The sequence below is a fragment of the Argiope bruennichi genome, chromosome 4 (assembly GCF_947563725.1).
Source record: "Argiope bruennichi chromosome 4, qqArgBrue1.1, whole genome shotgun sequence".
NCBI lineage: Eukaryota > Metazoa > Arthropoda > Arachnida > Araneae > Araneidae > Argiope > Argiope bruennichi.
The window spans coordinates 47,658,785-47,681,480 of record NC_079154.1 but is presented as its reverse complement, the minus strand read 5'-3'; the positions used below and the strand labels follow the sequence as shown (position 1 = coordinate 47,681,480).

The 22,696-nt window shown below is 31.7% G+C and overlaps 1 protein-coding gene across 2 annotated transcripts in view; it reads right to left on the bottom strand.

Moving 5' to 3' along the window:
* Positions 1-4,795: 4,795 nt before the first annotated feature.
* Positions 4,796-22,696, bottom strand: part of LOC129965822 (CD109 antigen-like) — a 91,295-nt gene continuing 73,394 nt past the window's right edge. For both annotated transcript variants that reach the window (XM_056080031.1, XM_056080032.1), the window contains 9 exons: positions 22,028-22,208; positions 19,747-19,839; positions 17,198-17,384; positions 15,731-15,960; positions 14,458-14,619; positions 12,573-12,766; positions 11,585-11,759; positions 9,261-9,366; positions 4,796-8,420 (listed from right to left, as the gene is read on the bottom strand). In XM_056080031.1, coding sequence (XP_055936006.1) covers positions 8,248-8,420; positions 9,261-9,366; positions 11,585-11,759; positions 12,573-12,766; positions 14,458-14,619; positions 15,731-15,960; positions 17,198-17,384; positions 19,747-19,839; positions 22,028-22,208 — 1,501 coding nt within the window. In that variant the 3' untranslated portion in view covers positions 4,796-8,247. The remainder of the gene's footprint in view (positions 8,421-9,260; positions 9,367-11,584; positions 11,760-12,572; positions 12,767-14,457; positions 14,620-15,730; positions 15,961-17,197; positions 17,385-19,746; positions 19,840-22,027; positions 22,209-22,696) is intronic.

Genomic DNA, 22,696 nt, shown 5'->3' with positions numbered 1-22,696 from the left:
TCATCTAGAAATTAAATTTCTTTCTAAGGAGAGTCAATTGAGAACACGATATTTTGAACATTCAGTAAAACTTCATCATGTATATATATTAAAAGTAACTCATTTTTCTACCGCTATTCATACGAATATACAATAACTCAATCTCCCCGTCCCTATACTATTTAGTAAGTTTATCAACAAAATGTTATAAATGGACCAAAAATTTATTAACTAAATAATCTAAAACTTGTTTCATGAAAAGAATCATGAGGTGCTACGCCCAGTCTTCACAATTAAGGACATGTTCGATTATCTCATCTTCCTCATCAATGCTCAATAAAGTTTGGAATTTTTGTTTCCTCGAAAGGAGATACTTAACTTTTATTATCAAAAATTCTTTAAGGGATATTGAAAGTTTCAAATGCTTTTCTACTAGTCATGTTCTAATGAGCCACCAAAGAGACAGCAAGTTACTACGCATTATAATCATATTTTTATTACCTTCGGCTTCCTAACTTTGCCTTAATCGTCTTGATATCTTAAATACTTATAAAACACGGAAAATACACAATCTGAAATACAAATTTATAACAAGACTTTGAGAAAAGGAAAAAAACTCTAGAGGGGTAAATTTGACTCCCTGATTTGATTTCAGATACAAATTTGCTAAGTAACAATATTAATCCCGAAATGTGGCATAAAATTAAAATTTAAAAGTGATTTTGTAAAGAAGTTTTATGCTGATATAAACAAAATAAATAGTTTTTGTATATTTTCGCAAGAATGGTCTTTTCGAACCACTTGACTACCAAAAATGCTGGTTTTATAACTTTAAACCAAAAATCCGGATTAAAACTCGTAAAAACAGCTTATAATGTTTGAAAAGTGAAAAATGGTTATTGTTAAATGCTTTCTTTGTGTAATGAAATTATTGGTGCCTTTATTACTTTCTTCAGGAACATAGTAGCGAGCCTAACATCACAATCTTACGTGGTAAAATTATCTCTGTTTACAGTACACATTCATTTCTCTTTCATTCATTAATAATAAAGTTTATTATTGGGCTACTTTTGATATTTTAAACGATTATAAAAGGTCGATTTCAATGATTGACAGTAAATTAAAAAATTATCCAAGTTGCATGGGGATTGCAGTTCTTGACGTAGTTCATCTATTTCGCTGCAGAATGTCGAGATGTTCAGTTACATCGGCGGCTACATGGGCATGTGGTTAGGAATCTCCCTGGTGTCTCTCTTTGACTTCCTCGAGACACTGGTGTCCCTGGTCTCATACTCGTGCAGGAACAAGAGACAAAAGAAGGCAGTGCTGATATACTACTGATATTTGGTTTTTCAGAAAACATCTAATTCTGGAACTGTTTCTTTTAAATATGTATAATCGCAATATTTCAAGCCTCAAATTGCATAAAATAAAATATATATGTACATAAAATTGAATATCTGTCTGTTTGTTTGGACTTTATACAATTCAACATCCCAAACATCCATCTTTATTATGAGGAGAGATACCATGAAATCTGTTTGTGTTATTAAATCAAATATTAAATATCGGACACAAAAGAACCTCTTAATAATGTTAAATTCTTCAGTTAAAATTTAATCTCTTAAAAAATGAGTACTAAACTTCAAATTTCTACCCCGATGCTGACAAATTTTAGAATAAAAACTCCAATTATTATGTATGTCAGAGATGCGGTGAAATGAAGCAAAATTATTGTTTAAAGGAAATCTTTAAGGTTGTACTTATTTAGGGCTGAGGATATTAAAACCTCTAAAGGGGCTGATACAAAAACCGTACTATGTAAAAATGTAGGTGTTGTGCTTTTCTTACATCTATACTTATAATAAAGCTCAATGTGTGTGTGTGTGTGTGTGTTGGCGCTCTACAGGTCAGGTCATTTGACATACAGCTATCAAATTTGGTACATGTATACCTTAGAGGTCGGGAATGTGCACCTGGGGTCCCTTTTTTTGAAATTTTAATTTTAATTTTTATTATTAGTTAAAAACTAACTTTCCCGCCAAAAAAATCTTCCATTTTCCCCACCGCCAACTTTTCCGCCAAAAAAATCTTCCATTTTCCCCACCGCCAACTTTCAGTTATTTTTTTCTCCCAACAGAATTGAGGCTAGGGTTAACATTTTTCGGCGGATTATTTCAAACGATTCTGTTTATTTTCTTAATGTTTTATGCATTTAAAATTAAACATTGTTAATTAATCCATGTTTCACATTCATTCTGAAGTACTTTTGAATTAAAATAACACAGAATAAAGGAAATTAAAAATGTATAATCTGCATAGCGTTACCCCAACTGGCGTAGAAAAATTCACGCACTTGCGTTAACGTAACTGGCGAAGAAAATTCACGCATGCGCATTGTTTTCTGACTGTTGACATGGCAACCAACGGATGATTTAAATTATTTTTAGGATAGTTGCATGCTTTTTAAAGTAAATTGTATTTATGTTAGTTATATATTTTTTGTATATGCTTATAGTTTTAAGTACATCGTTTTTTAAGTAGTTTCTTTTAACCTATTTTCAATGATTTAAATTATTTTTAGGTTAATTGGATGCTTTTGTAATTAAATTTTATTTATGTTAGTTATATACTTTTTTGTATATGCTTATAGTTTTAAGTACATCGTTTTTTAAGTATTTTTTTAAACCTGTTTTCGACCGATTATTTTAAACGATTCATTTTATTTTTTTAGTGTTTGATGCATTTAAAATTAAACATTGTTAATGAATCGATCTGTTCATGATGAATCTGAGAAATTTTTGTTGACAAATTCTTGAGATATTACATAAATTAAGAAAGATATTCTTTAGTGCCCATAAAGTCTAAACGCTCAGTGACTCTATTATCAGTAATCATAGTATTAAAAAAAATGCTTTGTTTCAGTAAAAAATATTATTATATTAATTGCAGATTAATCATTTACATTTTAATTTAAAGCATAATTTCTACGAGGGGTAACAGAAAATTAGAGAGATACATATCAGGCTCTGACTGAAGGCCCTTATAATATTATGAGTGAATTATATTACTATCAAAATTTGAAGTTTTAAAATATTTTGCAGAAGAATCTATTAAAGTTGGAATTGCGTAAAATATTTAATGGTACGACCGGAGTTTAACCTCCTGCTTGGAGCAATTTTTAAAAATCGCCAACAACGACCTTGCGAAATGTTCAAAAGCAAAGGAGCAGATGTTCAATTATAGTGCATAATAAAGATTGCCAGCTTTGGAGCGTTATCGCAACTTGGCGAAGAAGGGGGTTAAACTCCGGTTCAACCTATTTAATTATTAAAATTTAAACGAACATTAAGATTGGCGAACCGGCTGATCGCCAAAGGCGGCTAGTATATATATAAAACAGGCAAACGCAAGCGAAAATGCGGTCACAGTACCAAAAAATTATTGCATGTAAAAGAAATGAGTGTTCTTTTAATCATTAATCCTCTAGATAGATTAATTCGTTTATTCTACTCAAGGTATGGTTTTAAAAAGCGTTTGATTTATTTTTGTTTGTGTATGTGTGCGCACCTCGGTTTGGCTTTTATTACAATGCTGAAACTACCCTAACAGATACTTTCTGATATTCCGAACATAACAGCCTTTGCTGACATACAAGGATATTCCTTACTATTTGCATTCAAGTGTTACCCAAAAAGTTAAAAGCATTTCCACAGTAACAGGACTATATCCTTTACAGTTTCTATAGTAGAAAGATTATTTTTAATTGCAAGACCAAAAACATTTGAAGGAATTTATTAAAAGCATAAATTAGCAACGTATTAAAGGACTTATGTTTTTCTTAAAGTTGACCAAAATATCTTTCATCGGAAAGATATTTTGGAAATTACTTAGGATAAAATTATTGCTTTCACTACACCATAAATGGCAAATTGAGCGTAGCAGATGATTATGGGGTATTATATCTTCTATTCCTATTCATTATCATATCATCAATTCAAATTCAAGTTTTTTAAACTACTACCCTTTCACCGTCGAATTTATATAACTTCTAAAATCGATGACAAACCTTATTTGAGACATGATTATTATTATTTTAATTCTTATAATAATATAAGGGATTTGAGATATGGAAGCGTTTTAAGTGATTAAATATATGAAATTTGGTGCGTAATCTCCTGATTACAAATGTAGTTCTATGTCAAATTTTGGTTTCAATCGGCCGGAGAAACAAAGCATCTGAAATGAACATTCGGTTTTCTGGCACTTGTGTACTAATCGGATCCTAGCGATAAATCTCCACCCAAAAAATCAACAAACATTCCATGCTATTATGTTCTTTCGAAACTATTATTCGTCAATAGGATACCGTTAATAATACATAAGTGCATTTATTAGAGAATATGTCAAAAATTTTCAGGAAGTCCAGTTCAGTTGATTTATAGCACGGAATGTTATCGATGTTTAAATAAAGAAATTAAGTTTTATAAGAATATATATAAACTATTTGAATGATAGATTACAAAAACATAATTTTTAAAACATATGTTTGACTCTTCTGCTTAAAACGTTTCCAACTGCTTTCCTTCTAAAAGCTTTCCATAGGCGAGAAAATTCTATTGTTTATTAATTGTAACGGTAAGTAATCGTTAGTGGATTTGTTTGTTAAATTGCAAAAAAAAAAAAAAAAAAAAAAAAAAAAAAACCGGGACTTTTGAACTATTAAGATACTATACATCAAATTAAAAAAAAATATTTTGAATAAATATCCAAAAAACACAAATAAAATTACTTTTTTTTTATTTTCAATGCATCATTTAAACAAATTAAAAAGAGACCTTAAATTCTCATTAATTATTTCAAACAAATTCTTGAAAATTTCCACTAAATAACCTTTTATTCCGGACATCGTGCTTGTTTCAATCTGTGACTTGTTAATAAAACAAGGCCTCTTCTATTTACATTCATTACAAAACTCATTTCAGTCAAAAGTACAAAAGATTTTACACAAAATATTATACATAAAAGTTTCTTATCAAAACACAAATGATTTGAGACATTAACTTCTTCAGAAAATAATAATAATAAATATAAAAAAAACAAGACAGCAAGCGTACAATTTTTTGTTTTGTTTTCGTTAAATTTGGTGCTGTTTAACTCTCCAGTTATATGGTCAAGCGATATAAGTGGATTGAAAGCGAATCGATTTTCTTGGATATCTAGGGCTTCCGTAGGCTATGTGTTAATGTCTCAGTTTTATAGAAATGAGTTGCATTGTGCTATTGAAATGCCGGGATTACACTCGGCCAGTTATAAGACGGCCATTAGGCAGCGGGAGAACAACATGCCGCTGCATTTTTTTTTTTTTTTTACTGCGCATGTGTTTGTAGAATTTGGCGGTCTTTTTGGAGTGAAAAAATGGATCACTTATCACAGATTAATTCCGACATTTTTTGCTCTTTATTCTTTCTGATTCAAGGTTTTGTTTTGTTTTTATTTTATTTGCCATTTCTTTTCTATAGTTTTCCAAATTTAGGTATGTTGAATTTTTTTATTTTTATTTTACATTGCATTTTTGTGTAAATATCCATCATTTAAAAACTGTACGCAGTGAAAAAGAAAAAAACAGGGACGCCCAAACGGTAATTTAGAGCTAGGCATGGAACGCATGAATCTATCTTATGAAATTGTGGCAAACATAAATCAGTTCCTTTCTGCGCATGCGCTGCCTACTGGTCGTCTTATAAATGACCGGGTGTTGGTTTAGGGGTAGCGCGTCTTCCCCGTGATCTGGGGATCCCAGGTGCGAGTCCTGGTTCGGGCATGGTTGTTCTTCCTATGTGTTCTATCTGTGAAAGAGCCCCCCCCTCCCCTTGTAAGAAAGGGGTTGTGCAAGCGAATGTTGTGACGCATAAATAGCTAAGTCGTACTCTTGGACCTAGATAGCGCTACTGAAAACAAGAGACACTGAAATTCGGCGTAAAATCGCTTACTTCGTCAGTAGATTGTCTAGTGACAAGGGCCATAAGAAACAACAACCAAGTGTAAGCCCGGCATAACGCTACATATAAATACAAATTTCTTTTATAACAGTTAGAGCTTATTTGAAAATATTACTTCTAAATAAGCATTTTAACATTTTGTTTGTACTTAGATAATAAATTTATTTCGCTTTGATTTCAGGAACTCTTATTAATATTTTTGGCATTTAAAATAAAATTGGTCACAGAATCTTTGGCACATGTTTCTGCAAAGAATCTTTTTGGAAAGTGTTTACAGACACTTTCTTTGAATTTATACTCATTTGCATTCAGTAAGTCGTTTGAAATTTCTAGAGGCATACTAATGAAATGACACATTGTTTAACATTAAAATAAAAAGGATGACAAATAAGTTTAACAGGCTTATAAAAAACATAAAATTATAGTTCGTGCTACTTTCCTCTATGTAGATAAGAAAAAGTGACATAGAAAACATGTGGTAAATTATTTCTTTAAATGCAAAAATTCTCTCTGCTGTTTTAACTGTATGTAATATTATCAAACGAATCCTCAGTGATGCAAGTCAAATCTATCCTTAAGTTAGTGTGGCTTGGATATTTGGAGTGAGGCGCCGGCTGAAATCTAACCCTCATCATGTGCAATTACAAGATCTCTCACAACTTAGAATTCGTGTATCATCAGAAGCAGAATATTAATGTAACAAATCCATTCAAGCAAAAAGCTTCGTACCAAATTAATTTTGAAATCCATTGCTTCTAGATGGATGGTAACGGATACAATATTACAGCACAAAAGAAAAGCAATGAATTTCAACTTTGGTTAATAACTGTTTCACACTTTAGTTAATCAGATGCTAATTATTCGGTACCCTGCACATGTTCAGTTTATAGAAATTTTTTTAAATAATCCTGACACAGTGATGATTTGTTAGGTTTGTGCGTAATGTGCATTTTGATTTCAATGCGAATCGGTGCAAATTTTTAAGGATGATGCTAAAGGAGTGAAGATCTAGAAAGAAGCTTTCAAATCCAAACTGTGTGTCGCTGCATTGGTCTGATAACAATCTTAGTATTGTTACTAGAGTGTCTTCGATTCGAGTATATCTGCCAGTGCATATCGAATTTGTTGGGATAAAATGTTCTCCCATAGATGATCAGTGGACATACGGAACCGGGATTCATCTAATCAGTACTTGCTTTCTTTCTCTGACCACGGCTGAAAAGGACGAAGTTTATAACAAATCAACTCTCATGTGGCTTCAAAATGGGACGTCATTGTAATCAAATTTACCCAATTGGCCAAAGTCTTAAATTTCTACAAAGGCTGGTCAATTTTCTACAGAAATTATTCCAATAAAATAGTATTAGATGTGTAATATAAAATTCTCTGAAAATCATATATTGGTTTTTTTCTTTGAAGGATAACTTTATTATGTTCTTTCAAGACTTCTTCCTTTAATGGTGATGATTTTAGTTAAATTACTATTTGGAAATTTTAGAACTTGATATATAATCTATTTAGAAGATTGATAATGTTTGCTGGCTAAAAAATTCGAAATAGAATCATCATAACCCCCTTAAAATAATTCCGCAATCATTTTCTTCAAGCTGCTCTAAGCTATTTTTTGGGGGAGGATGTCGCTTTTTCATAATGATTGGAAATCTCAATAATATGTATTTAAGATAAATATATGAATAAGATTTATATATTAATTTAAAATAATATGATATTTCCGGAATTAAATAATCAAAACAAAGCTAAAAGTTATCTTTCAAGTTCAGAAAGCCTTTAGAAAGGTTGTATAAATTCTTCTCTGCTATTCTAAACTCTCTAAACATCATCATCTGCATCATATTTGGCCAATAGTTTCTTATATCAACACGATATCGTCAACTCACACAATATCACAACATAATTGGATAGTTTCAAACAACATCGTCATGATGTAGTACTTGCTGGTAAGTAATACTCTTCAATTAAATACATAGAAGATAAAATATTTTTACACATAATACTGCTACTCATATATCTTCTTCGTCTTTCTTAATTAAATATTTCAGCAAGTCCTTCAACATCAGCAACAACTTATTACATATTCCAAAGATGGTGTATTGGATACTTTCCACTTATAAATATTACTTCTTAGATGCAACTTCATTGTTCTTATACAAACGCCTGAACATCAATGAACCCATCAACAACCAACAAAGATTTGACTGTTGTGAAAGACCTAAAATAAATCACCTTTCGAACTTGAACCACGATATTATCTGAATGTATGAATAAGAACAATGAGGAGAGAGATGAGGATAAATGAACCGCCGAGAACGGAACAGGAACTGAAAATGGGGCAGTACGGACACTGGTAAGAGCCACACACTTGGCAGATGTTCATCACGTAGAGGTTGTACAAATCCATCATCGTTTCATTGTATCTTTCTATAAAGATATAATAAATATTTTTAGAGAAAATAACAACTCGAGTCACGCTCAGAGGAAAAATAAAATCACTGATATTCAGACTGTATTTCATTAAGAATATTGCTAAAATTTTTTAAAAAAAAGCATCTTCGAGTTGAACTAGGAATTAAACTGATACAATAAAACATTCCAAATAATAAGGATATTTTTACTCTTTAGCAGCAAGTAAATCTATGAAATTGATAACCTATATAAATATCATTTCAAGCCTATATTCTATGAGTTAAACATAATGCATTTTTTAAAATATTGTAACAAAGTATATTGGTTTTATGATAAACCATACTTTGTCTAATATATCTAACCAAATTCACGGGACAAGAACTCATAATAGAAGGAAATTTCAAAATTTTGATCAACGCAACCTTGAGGAGTCAAAGGTAATCTGAAGTCTGATTTTATCTGCTGTAAATGAACGTAGACTGATACATTGACAAATTAAATAAAGACAAACGAAGCAAAGCTAAAACATTATCGTAATGCAATCAATGTTTCGAGTTAAAAGTTCGAATGTGCTAAATTTTATTTTAAATATTGTTTTGGAATATTATATATATATATATATATATATATATATATATATATATATATATATATATATATATATATATATATATATATATATATATATATTATTCTGCGTTGTTACCCCTTCGAGACAACTACTTGTCATTGTCTCATCGTGGCCATGTGATCTTCCTGAGATAGGCATGGCCTTCTCAGGAAGTTCACATGGCCACAAAATTGCCCGAAATATTTGACCTTGTGTGAACCCTATTTAATAATTATGCTGCTTACCTGGTGCGTAATAATCGTACACTTTGACCGGAAGATAGCGAGTCATGTTAGCCACAGGATGCCAGCGTTGCACAGTAAAGGTAACACAGATAGGGGCTATGTCCAGCTATAAATGAAAACAAATTCTCATATATGCTCACTATTGAAAGAAAAGGCGAAAAATTAAGAAGAAAAGAATAAAAGTACTGTACTGAAGCAGCAAGTTAAATATTTTTATATACTTCATCGTATCTTCAAGCAATAAGAATCTTTCTCTTTTAAAAAGAAATATGAAATGCAACTTCTTTAATACAATCATATCAGCTTTATTGACCAACAAGTATGAGCTATAATAAATTTTGAACCATTGTAGATAGTTTTGTTTATTGAGAAACAATTAACAATTACAAAGCTATAAACAGGTTTTTTCTAAACTTTTTTATATATGAAATACAAAGAAAGTACTGTAATCGTCAAAGAATTCAAATTCAAGATAATGACGAATATCCAAGTTTCAGACCACACTGAATTCGAAAAATGAATTTTCGGCATTATGTCTGTCTGTCTGTGAATACGATAACTCAAAAATACTTTGAGCTAAAAGAATGAAATTTGATATATATTTTTTGCACTAAATTTGAATTGACCTATCAAAATTTAAGGGAAATCCATTCAGGAAACGTCAGTCTGTCCGGGTATCCGAATATAAATTCACACGATAATTCAAAACAAACAAATCTTGATGGATAAAATTTGCTACACACATTTAACCTCTACACTGTAAATAACTTTCTATTTTGGAGCTAGGTATTAACTTTCCGTCTGTTTGTACTTGCACTACTAATTTAAACGTGATAACTCAAAAACACAATAACTAAAATGCATAAAATTATTATTTTGGGACTGCAATTGTATCAAATTTTGGTTTCAATCGGTTGGAAAAAACGCGCCAAAAACAGAAATTTGATTTTCAGTTACTATTAACCACTTGCCAGGAAATAACAGCCAAATGAAATTCAATAAAAATGCTAAATCCACCAAAAGTCAAAGTTTCATAGCTGTTGTTCGAAATGCCGTGCAAAGCAATCGCGAACTCACCCCAAAACCACAATGTTTTGTTGAGGCTGGGGGATAACATTTTGGTTAAAGAATTTGCGAGAAAGTTGGGGAACCACTCCAGATGGTTTTTATTGAAGATAACGGAAAAAAGAAATTGAAGGGTACTGTTTTCAGAATGAGAACAATCAGGTTTTCATTTCGATACAGCTAAATTAAATAATAAAATTAATTTTAGTTTGTTATGTTAAATATTATTTCGATAGAGTTATTTTTGATTTATTTTATCAAAATAAATTTTGGAGAAAGCATTTCTGGTCAGAATGAAAAAAAAAAAAAAAAAAATAACTGTAGCATATTTTAATGAGATAAACTGATTAATTACAATTGCTAAGCATCGTAAAACGCGGCCTATTAAAAGAAGCGAAACGAGATTGACGATGATAAGAGAAAGAAGATGAAGGTAATATCATTATGGGCATTTAAAGAAAAAAGAAACGATCAGTTTATTGAATAAAATTTAAAATTAATTTAATTACAATCTTATATAAGAAAATAAGTAGAATTTGCAATTTTTGGTTAACTCTTACACACGCTTTTATTTTACTTCTTTCTTGTTCGTAAAGTTGCAGTTTTTCACTCGATTTTTTCCCTCAATTTTCTTGATATGTCAAAATTTTGAAATTCTGTATAATTGAGATTTACATTTACATTATACATTTTGTTTCCAATGAGAATCTAATAATCTAATATTTACAAGCTTATTTATAAATTATTGGCTTAATTTTTTAAAAAAATGATTCACTATAAGATCTATGTTTGCTAATATCTATGAGAAAAATTTAGCTGAAAATTTTGCTGTTAAGTATATTCAATAATTATAATGAGGAATTATAAAATATTACCAAATAGTAGAAAAGAATAAACATAAAAATTTACAGAAGTGCAATTTTATTAGTGAAAAAAATAGAAAAAAAATATTTTGTTATCAAAAATCCGTAGAATAAAAAAAAAAAAGGTAGAAACATAATGCACTGAATAAGAAATGCATAAATAAAAAATTTAAGCAAAATGAATGTAAAAAAAATTCTTTCAATTATTTAAATAAATTATTAATGTTATATAAATTTCATTTTACTTAGAGTATTTATATAAACGACTCATACTTTAACGATTTTTGTTTTGACCACGGTAGTTTTGATAAAATAAAGATATTTCTGCATTTTAATATAACTAATAGATGAATATTCTTCGCTACCTTTATTGTTTACCATTTCGGATGTACTTACATGTTCAAAGAAGAAGATGATTTCTCCTTCCCGAAATCGTGCTTCCCTAAGATTTCGCACACGGTGGGATCTGACATATCCATGTAATTCGTGTTGTTCGATGATGTAGCCTGTGGGCAGGGATACTTCCAGGACAGCCATGCCGCTGGTCCGGCTCTCCGATTGCAAGGTCCAGCTGGTCATATAAAATATCATATAATTTTTATTAAATAATGAAATGGGCATCTCTGACACATGCTTCTCATTCAATACTTTCATTATTAAATCTCCCATTGGGCAGTGACTTATATTTGCATCGGAATATTTTTTTTCTCTTTTCACTTGCTCATATAAGATGCATAATAAAAGAAATAAAATTTGGTATGTGATCTTGAGGCCACGATTGTAGTTCTATGTCTAATTTCGATTACAATCGACCAAAAGAAAGATATCTAAATTATACAGTTTTCTAAAATTTGTGTATTAATGGCATCTCAGGGACTGATCACCAAAAACTCGTCAACGATAGTAGCCAATAGCCCCTTTTGTAATTCTTGTTCACAGGTAGCATTTTTTTAATGCGAAACACGCAACTCACATATGCGGGCGGGACTCTGAAAATAAATATCTGAGCTCTCATAGAAACCCCAGGTCTACAATGTTATATGGGAGAGGGAATGAGAATAACACATTTATTAAAGAATATGTGAGAATGCTTCGAAGATACCTCTATTACTGGTTTAAATTAATTTTCACCTTATTAGCACAAGATATTGTATGATATCTCCATGATGTTGTTCGACATTCTGAATGTCGGCTAATATCGTGTAAATATCGTAACTATGTTGTAGGGCATTTTGTGCTAATAGCTCAAATAATTACGTCTAAATTATTGCGTTACATCTAACGTAATAAAATGGAGTATAGAAAAAGTTAAATTAACTCATTTACAAAGACATTAAACCTTTATCATCAGGTCCGATGGTAGAATATTTATCAGAATTCTTACCTTTGGCAGGACTGTATTGTGAGGTGAGAACTGTTCCTTCCTGAATACGAGGCCTTTACATCAAGATGAAAGGCTTGGACGGGTGGGGGCGTGATGAGATGCTGCCAGTCTACGTTGTAATCCACGGAGAGTTGCACGAGGGCAGCGCCAGACCCCTGCGCCTTTACCACTACGGTGCCGAAAGCACGAGGAATCTACATCACACAAACAAAACTCGGAATTACAGGTAATACGAAATTTGCGTGTTCGTAACAACTTCATTAACAACATTTGACAGTGATGCACTAAAACAAAAAGAGCCAACGAACTCATAAAACAGACACAAGATATACATTTAAATATAAAACTTGCTACCCGTAAAAGGCAATTGTGCAGCCCTGCCATTGTAACAGAACTTTTGACTAAAAAATATCGTATGTTTGTCTTATATTTCATATATAATAGAAATTTAGTGAACCAGTAAATTTAACAATATAGAGTATGTACATAAGTTCAGGCTCTCTATTGAGCTAGGCATTTAAAGCATGCTGTGAAATAGAAAATAGAACAAGTAGATTATGGCATCTATCCTCTGGCTGTGCTTATCATCAGTAATAGTCAAAAACTCACAGAGAAATAAAAACTCACTCACGCATTCTCTCAAACTTAACAGACAACGAGAATGCAGTACACTCTCGAGTATCCGGTTTTTATACTATTCGGCCTAAAAAATTTTTATCGTAATTAATTGAGGAATGAAGGCGTTGCATTGACAGTATTGCCAAGGTATTGGAAGCGGGTGCCTGCTACGACCCAGCCCCCTACGTATCGTGTGCAAAATACAAGTTGTGACAGCAAAAGAGCTGCATTCTGTTCGTTGTTCATTGTTTCGTCATTGTATAATGGGCCTGTAACATTCCCCGTTTCCCAGTACTGATAAGACATTCTGTTGTACTGATTCATTGTGTCGTCGCTGTTACTTGCTAAACTCCTCGAGATAGCCAGATGGTGGATCTTTCCACCTGGGTGGTCTCGCATCTGTTCATTAGCGACAACAATGAAAGACAACATATGGAATTCCTCATCCCAGAGGTATTGATCGTACCTTCAAATAGAAAGGGGTGTCCAAACACCTGGATGCTAGATGTTTCTCTTTGTGAAAGGACCTTCCCACAACCCACTGGCGCTGCTGAGAGAACATATGGCTGAACCCCGATTGGCCGAAGGAGAGCTCAAATGACAAATGTAAATTAAAAGGCGGAGATTGTCGCCGAAATAAAGCGCGGAATATATTTTTTTAGAGAGAGAGAAGAAACGAATTGCAGGAACTGTTGGACTACGTCCACGAGTTCGGAGTCTGAGAAACTACCCCTGGAATGGTTATGTTGACGAGAAGAAGAACTGAGTTTCAAGAAAAACCTTCGATTTTGACTGTTGTATCTCCTACTACAGGTGCAAATAACTATTTATTTAACCAAGATTAGAACAAGTTGTTCTTTGTATATATAGAGCTGTAAAATAAGGAATTGTCTATAAATTCTGCTTCGTTATTTGATCAGTCTAGATCAGGACATTACAGGCCCCAATTATTGCTGCTGCTGTTCCTGATTATAACTGCACAGTACTAACAGTATTGGTTTGAGATAAATGGGGGGGCTTAATATTCAATAAGAAGTGAGAAAATACGCATTATAACAGTGAGTTTTGGTATAAAAATTTTGTCTTCTGGTATTGGTGGGCAAAGAAATGAATTCACAGAACTCCGGTCTATCCGGTTTTTTTTTTATTTAGCCTGCTTTTCTCCCACATTTGGGATACTCGGGAGTATACTGTATATATGAATTTTGCATAGGGGAAATATTAAAAATGACTTAGTATATATGAATCGATATTAAGAATGACTTACTTCAATCTTTTGCAGGCGGGAGAAGTTGTTCTCATCTACGTGAATGCTGCGTGAGTAACCGGGTAAAGAAGGCACCTCCACGGTCACGGTCACGTCAATGACATCACGCAAGCGACTCTGGATGGCGTACTCCATCAGTGCCTGCATTACCACAATAGAATCCTGAAACAAACCAAAGCATGAAGATGCATGTTCCACTGGCAAAAAATAAAGTGAGGGGAAAAGAAACTATTTTAGCTTTCACCATTAGTATTAAAGTACGGCATCACTCATTAACATTATCAATTTTTCTCTGAAAAAGCTTAATGATTGACTTACAGTGTGAGTAAGACTGAAAGAATGTGAATTTTGATTCCATTATTTTTGAAATTTTTGACGCGGTATATACACGTGATCCAGGAAATGAGTACACATTTCGAATAACTGTTATACAAAAATTAGTAATATTATGAATATTTCTTAACCCAAATTAATCAGTGCAAATGTTAAAAAAAATCCAATTGTTAGAAATTTTATAATTTAAGTTTATTAAATTCTTTTTTTATATAATTAATTTTTTTTATTAAGAAATACTTTTTAATATAAAAAATAAGCCATTAAAATTGAAGTTACAGGGCTACTAAAGACTAAGTAAGCATACAATTATTTTAATATAGACTACACATAGAAATGAAAAAAGATTCCATCGGGAGTAATTTAATTGAATTGCGTAATATTCATGCTCTTTCAAAAATAAATTAAATATCAAGCGTATTTTTAAAATGATTTAGTTGTATCGAAACAACAAAGAAAAACGAGTTTCTCTTTCGAAGTTATTATAACTTTTTTTTCGTGTTAAAGACCCTACCTGGATTTATTATAAAACCATTCTACATAATTACGAAACCCATTACTATTTTGCCATTAGCTTCAAGAATGACCTTGTTTATACGACTTAGTTCTGTGGTAAGTGGGTGACTGGCTGTAATAAAAATAAAAAAGGCGTCAAGAATGAAAAGTTAATCAAATTATTATTTTCTATCTTTTGCAGTAATATTTATGTTTTTTTTTGTTTGTTGTTGTTATTGTTGTGTGACTATTTAAGCCAAATTTTTGCGCAGTAGCTGCTGAGGATAAATATTTATGTATTGAGGAAAGGTAAAGAGCATTGATTGGTGCCATACCATTGATTGGTGTTCGCATAAAGAAATACAACAATCATAGCAGAAGTCAGAAGGCAATAATCGGGAGTCATTGAAACAACTTTTTAAAATAAAAAACAGAAAGGACAAACCTGAGTGGAGGCCCACCCGTGATCGGTGGACCTGTGTGCATTCAGCCAGTGGACAATCTCCCTTTGGATGACGGCCTGTCGCTTGATGTGGGTTAGCAAAGCGTATGCAGTGGTTTCAATGTTGAGGGCATCATATTTGAGTGGAAGACGAGGTAACAGATGCGGGCGGTTGCTGTCAATGCGGATAGGCGGAGGCGGCACTGGTTCACGGCCCCAGTAACGAAGACCAGCTAAAAAGAGGCAAAAAAAAGGGGGGGGGGGGAACTTAAATTCTCATTTGTCTCTGGAATTATCATTCTCTTATTATATAAGGAAATTTGCTTAATAGAGAACTCGATTCATGGCCACGTGATACATCCGTTATGCCGAGGTAGATAATACATAATTAATAGTTTAATATTAAGTTACATTTATCATGTTGTTATAGCATCACGTGAACTGACTTAATCAGCAACCAGTAATATGATAATAAACGACTTCCGGTATATGATTTATATACCGGACGCAAGCTATTCTGTCATTGCCTTATAACGTAATTTAGGAATGCTCAAAGTTCTTTCCATCACAAATGAGAATTCGCTAGAAGATTGTGTCTCCCTCTAACTGGAGTGGATGTATCTCGATTCCTCAGCACCTCCTGCTATAATTATCAAGGAATAAATAAAGTAGTTTCCCATTCATATATCCATAGTACCCCTTTTCCCAATGAGATGCAAATAAACTTCCTCGAAGTTGGTTCATTTTTACAATACCCGTGACAAATCGCCAGAAAAAAAAAAGTTGTCAATTTGGTGATTCTCAACTCGGTGTTGACGATCTTTGGAGAAATCTGAAAATCACCAAGTCACCTTGGGAATGCAATCATTTTGTTCCAACCATAGCATCTTATGTAAATCAGAGCTTGACGACCTTCGCATAATCGGAAAATTGCCAAGTAAAAAGGCCATAAAAATAAGCCAATCATGCTGATAAGTAACGTAAGATGCTTTTGCAAAGGAAGAAATTCTCACCTGCAGTGTTTATGCCTGAAGAGAATGTGCAATTGATTCAACAAACGTTCGCTCGCGCTCAACGAAAATTAACTCCACGAGCCATCTGAGAGCTTCTTCAATCGAATGTGCATTATAAAAACGATGTTTTTATACTTTCCACAAAAGGATGTAAAAACAAACTTTTCAAGCCATGCAAATAAAGCTGGCGTGTATCCGTATGGTAATTCTGAACAGGATGCAGAAAGCGTGGGATAAGAGGGAAGCTAATTAGAAATTTGTTGGGTACGCCGTGATGTTGAAAATGAAAATTTTTAATCGTATCAAGTTACTTTAGCAATGATTGATAAGTCGATTGTAATTGATTTCTTCAATCTGTTAATAAACTTTTTTTTAAAATTGGCCATCATTTTGTTATCGCATCGCCTTATATAATATTTTAGTTTCAAAATTTTCTATTCTTAAAACATGTACTAACCAGCCTCTTTCATTTTGGCATCGAGGGCATTGAAGGCGGCCTCACCATCCACGCTGTTGACCAGAGTGAGGGCGTAGGCAACGATGGCTAATTCATATGGGTCCTTCGAATCGCGTATCGAATGCATCATTTTCTCCAAATAACGCTGAGCACCACGCTTGGCACGAACGACTTCCGCACCCAGTTCCTGCAAAGAATGCATTCTCAAATTATATAATGATCGATTATCATCAAGTCAATTCATGTAAAAAATAAACAGCATCTTCATGCTTTGATTTTTAACAGAATAAAAAACAAAAAGCAATTAAATGTTTTTTTTTTGAGAAAAAAAAAATGGATAATATCTGAATTTGTTGTTTCAAATTATATTAAAAATTATTTTTAAATTTAAAAGAAAATTGCACGAAAATTGCATTTAAAAGAAAAAGAAAAAACAGTTATTAACAGAAAAATCCATTTTCAGTCAATACCATTCATCACTGTCATATAATTAGTGAACATTAGTAAATGTATGTAAAGATGTAGGTAAATATTACACTTCAAAGTTTGCAAACGGATTCTAAAACACTCTGCGCTTTTGCGCATGCGTTAGGATGAGGAGTTTAATTCGACAAAATAGGGGTGAGAGAAAGATGAAAGGCGGAGATGTTTACAGTTAGCAATAAAGTTAATTCCGGAAATGCGCACATTCTTTCACGTCTCACCTCTTAGTGAAATAGAATCGTCGAAAATTGGTCGTCTCAGGATACTGAAATGAACAGTATGTATCACGCAATACATATAAACATGTCATTTAACGCCTTATGCTGTGTTTATGTTGTTTACATTTTATGCAACTTATTTGAATGGGAGCCAGCAGAAATGGACTCCCTGAAATTTTATAAAAAATAATATATATAATCTCTTTTAAATTTCTAATAAAAATAATATTTTCTCTCCACCCATATGAAAATTATGGGTGGAGAGAAATCGCGTGTGCTAATTTTTTATTTCCGTGAATATCGCGAATGTTAAAATTTTTATTTCAGAGTTCCTCACACGAACATTTTATGCTTCGTAGTGTAGAAAAGAAAATCAAACACATTTTGGACGACTTGAACATTTTTCGACCAATTGAAATCAAAATTTTACACAGAGTAACTGTAACTTTGCCCACAAAATTACATACCAAATTTTATATATTTAAGTGCTTATGAGTTACCACATTTACATGTATGCGAATGTATTGACTGACAGACGGACTGACAACATTTTGACGGATTTAGTTCAAAATTTGATAGCTATTTAAACTAAGTACCAAATTTGATTCATCTTCCTTTTTGCGTTTTATAGTTATATTGCTCAGATAAACAAACCTCTAAAGAATGAATTCTACTTAAAATTTGAAAGAAATCTATAAATTTGATGATGCAAAGACCAGACACCAAATTTCATCTGACATTTTTTTTAATCCAAATTCATACCAAATTTCTAGTTTAATACATTTTTTGAGTTATCGCATTTTTCAGACAGAACGGAAGACATAATTTCAAAAATGTGTGTTTAGGTACTAGGTAAATTTGGAGATTCATTAAAATATCGAAATGAAAGTTTTTGATAATACATTATGGTATTATTACATATACATTTTATCTATGGTTGCTGATCAATATATAGATTCGGTTTATTTTCTTATGTTGAGTAAGTTCCAATCTAAAGTATGCTTTAAAAGAACTTTTTGTATTTATAATTACATACATGTTTTCAAGTTGTACTTAAAAGTTTAACTTTAAAATCAAATTAAAAAATATTCATGTGCATCCAATTTTAAGTACTGCAGCTCTTTTCTGTGTTATAACTGTATGTATAAATATAATTAACTACTATAACGAAACTAAGGAAATTCATAGCACAATGAAAAGTGTAAGGTTTATAAAATAGTATAAATTATTTGTCTATCAACATTTGGAGTTTAAAATATTTTGCTGAAAAGTCACTAAGACATAGTTATATAAAATATTTATTTGAAATTTTTACCAGTCACTATTCATTGCGAACCAACTATTCACCAAACTCGGCTTGTATAAAATATATACAAAAAGTAATTATCACAATTGCTAAAAAAATACAGTACCATTGTCTGTTATTTATTATGAATTGATTCCATTCGTTCACAAATGGCAAATATCAGTAAATCGTGCCAATTACATTTTGCAATTCGCTTATTTGATTTTTATTGTAATATGCCGCATTATGGAACAACAAAAAAGTATTTAAAAGCTAATTATTAATACTTACGACTTAAACATGTCAAAATATTTTAACCAAATATTATTTGCAAATAAAAGCAAATTTGCAAATTTTTGAAATTGAAAGCAAATTACAATACATTGTGTCTCTTTGTATACAGATAGCAAAATTGTATATGCAGATTAAAATGATTCAAAAATTTTAAAGTAATTAAATTACACTTTAATGCTTGTAATAAAAAAAAAACTGCACATTTCTGATTAATTAATTTTGACACTTAAAGACTTTAAATTTGTGAAATGATCAAAAATTCTACTCACTCCACTGAGATCACTGACTTCTACTAGAGTGATGAGGACATGCGCCGTAAGAGAGATGTTTCGGTATTTCACAGGATCCTTGATACGGCTAGACTATAAAAAAAATTTTAAATCATTTATTTTCCTAGAACAAAATATCGTAAATTGTGGATAGTGATCTCATTTGGGTTCATACAGAATATTAAAAAAGTCATAGACTCGTTTACAAATCGTTTTATGAATTTTCAAATATTTGTAAGAAGAAATTCATAAGAAAATTGTCTTTATTTAACCTCTTCTCTACAAGTTGTGCACATAATGTATTATCATTTTTTTATATCCTGCATAAGTGTAAAAATGATACAGCAATTACAATAATTGTACTATAAAGGTATTAGAATCTTTTGTATAGCTAATTTATTGGATTTTTTATCACCATTTAAATACTTTTATTTCCTAGATCCATGAAATCATCAAATGTATAACAAAAAGTGTTAAGGATTTTTGCATTTAAATTATAAAGAGCATTCATTTCTAAATTCATATTATCTCTTGTACTTTTTATTATAAGATTCGATGCAAGCATTCCTCAATGTTTTGCATCAGTATTCGAAGCTAATCACTTTACTTGACTTCACAACTATGTAAGCAGCTGTGATGTCAAGTAAAGCAGCTTATTTACAGCTGTGTTATCGGAATCGCATGACGTGTCTATTTCATAATCGATGCTCATACGTAGATTTATTGAAATTTGCAGTACATATAAATTTTTCTTTAATATATGCTGAAGCAGAAATATAATAAGTGAATGGCAGCTGGGCAGTGTCTTTGTAAATATGTTCTAAAATATGTATGTAATAAATATGGTTTTAAAGCTTTTTTTCATATCTCATGATTCAGCTACATCACTCTATCACTCATTAAAGTTCCAGGAATTAGTAAGAAAGTTTTGTCTATCATCTAATCTAGCTCATCTAGTTCTATGAATTGTCTATCATCTCCTTCCTATTCCTAAACACAAGGGTTGATGGACCTACTCCCAATTGTTCACCTCTCTCAATCAACAAAAAAGCACAGTGAATGCCATTTAATATGATTGTTATTAATTAATGCAATCATTCGCTTTATATTATCAAAATTCTCTGGTCCCAAGCCAACATATTCCAATATACGCAAAAATATTGGTTTGATCACAACATCGCTTAAAGTAACCAGCTTTGAAATAGATAATTGATCGATTTTTCATTTCAAATGAGCGCTGACAATTGACTTTCGTGGAATTTGTTGCTCCCTTATAGGGAAACATACGGGAGTCATCTTTCTCATGGGATGGGGATCCAATTTTGTCTCGTCGAGCATTCTAGATTGTTTCAAATAGAGAGCTGAGATGCCAAATATGGCTTCACGTCTATTGGACAGCAATAAATCATTGTCAACTGCGACTGAATTACAATAGCAAAAAGGATTTACAAAAACTGATTAAAATTTTAGAAACAACAGACATAAAAGTTTTCCTAAAATGAGTTAACATAACGCTCCTACACAGTTTAAATTTTAAAGGCTCTTCTTTGTAAAATATAGAAAATATGTGAGCTTTTTATAAGCAAGATCAAATAATAAACATTAATGATTTCTACGGGTGCGGATGTGTTGAAGACAATCTTTAATGAAATCCGGAATGAGTCAAGCACTTGAAATTTTGAAATCCAACACGCAACGTCGTTCAACAATTTTTAAAAAACAGTACAAATATGAACAATATATAATCTAACCGTCAAGGAATTACCATTCACCGGCAACAATCTCTACAATTAAAACGAGTGCTTATGTCTAGGTCTATGTGTATGTTGGCGCTCTATAGGCCTGACCGTTTGACGTATAGGTAACAAGTTTGACACATTTATATTTTGAAGGATGGAAATGTGCACCTCAAAACAGTTTTTTTTATTTGGATTAAAATTAATTAAAAATTAAGCTGAATTTCGGCGTTTTTCAGTAATAAATTCTGAAAATATTACAGAACGAATAGTGTTTTTATGTCATTCCTTCCTCATAATTTATTCTTTTAACTTCCTTTTTTTTTATAAATTCCTTTATTTTTTGTGGTATATGCAAGGAATCATGGTAATTTTTAATCAAACTAAAATTAAATCATTCACAGACATAATTCGATACAAAACCTCTGTAACGTCTCAGACGTATTGTGATTTCTAGCTGAATTAAAACAACACATTTCTAAATAAAAATGTTTAATTGAATTAGAGGCAGGACAATATCAACTTTTAAGGGTTAAATAGCTTACTGTGAGATTCATCTTCCTGTCGTAGGGGTAAGTAGTGGTTTCGCAAAAAGCCCCTTCAAAACTTTGTTGTTTCAGCAACCATCGGACAGCCCTAGAGATGACTTTGGGGTCGATGAAAAGGAAGCTTTCCCATTCTTGGAAAGTAGCTTGATGGAAAACACGAACACAGAATGCAGTTAGCCTATAAAGAAACATCACAGAATCAATTTTTAAAAAATGCGATTCAACAATTAAAACTGTATTACAGTGAATAAAAATATATGCAGACAGTTGATTCATATATTTCTTAACAATGCTTTGGGTATTTAATTTGGTTCAGATACATTAACGTCCACCTACAATTTTTTTTAAATCACATGAAGTTTATTTTGGATTAGACATCATTAAGAATCGTTCTTAATAACGAGGACGCCACATTCCTCTCCTAAACTTCATATTTATTATTAACTTCAACATATTTAAAGTACATAAGGCTAAGTTATTTGATGGAATCGAGCTTTTAACCTTAAGTCCTCAGGTACCAAAACCACGATATAGCCACAGTGTCCAAACTCTTATATTATATTCTAAATATAATTATCTTAATCACTTTTTTGTCCTGTATTATCCACGACTTAAGACGAAGGGTTGTATAACATTTATACTTTCAGAATATGAATATTCAGTCTA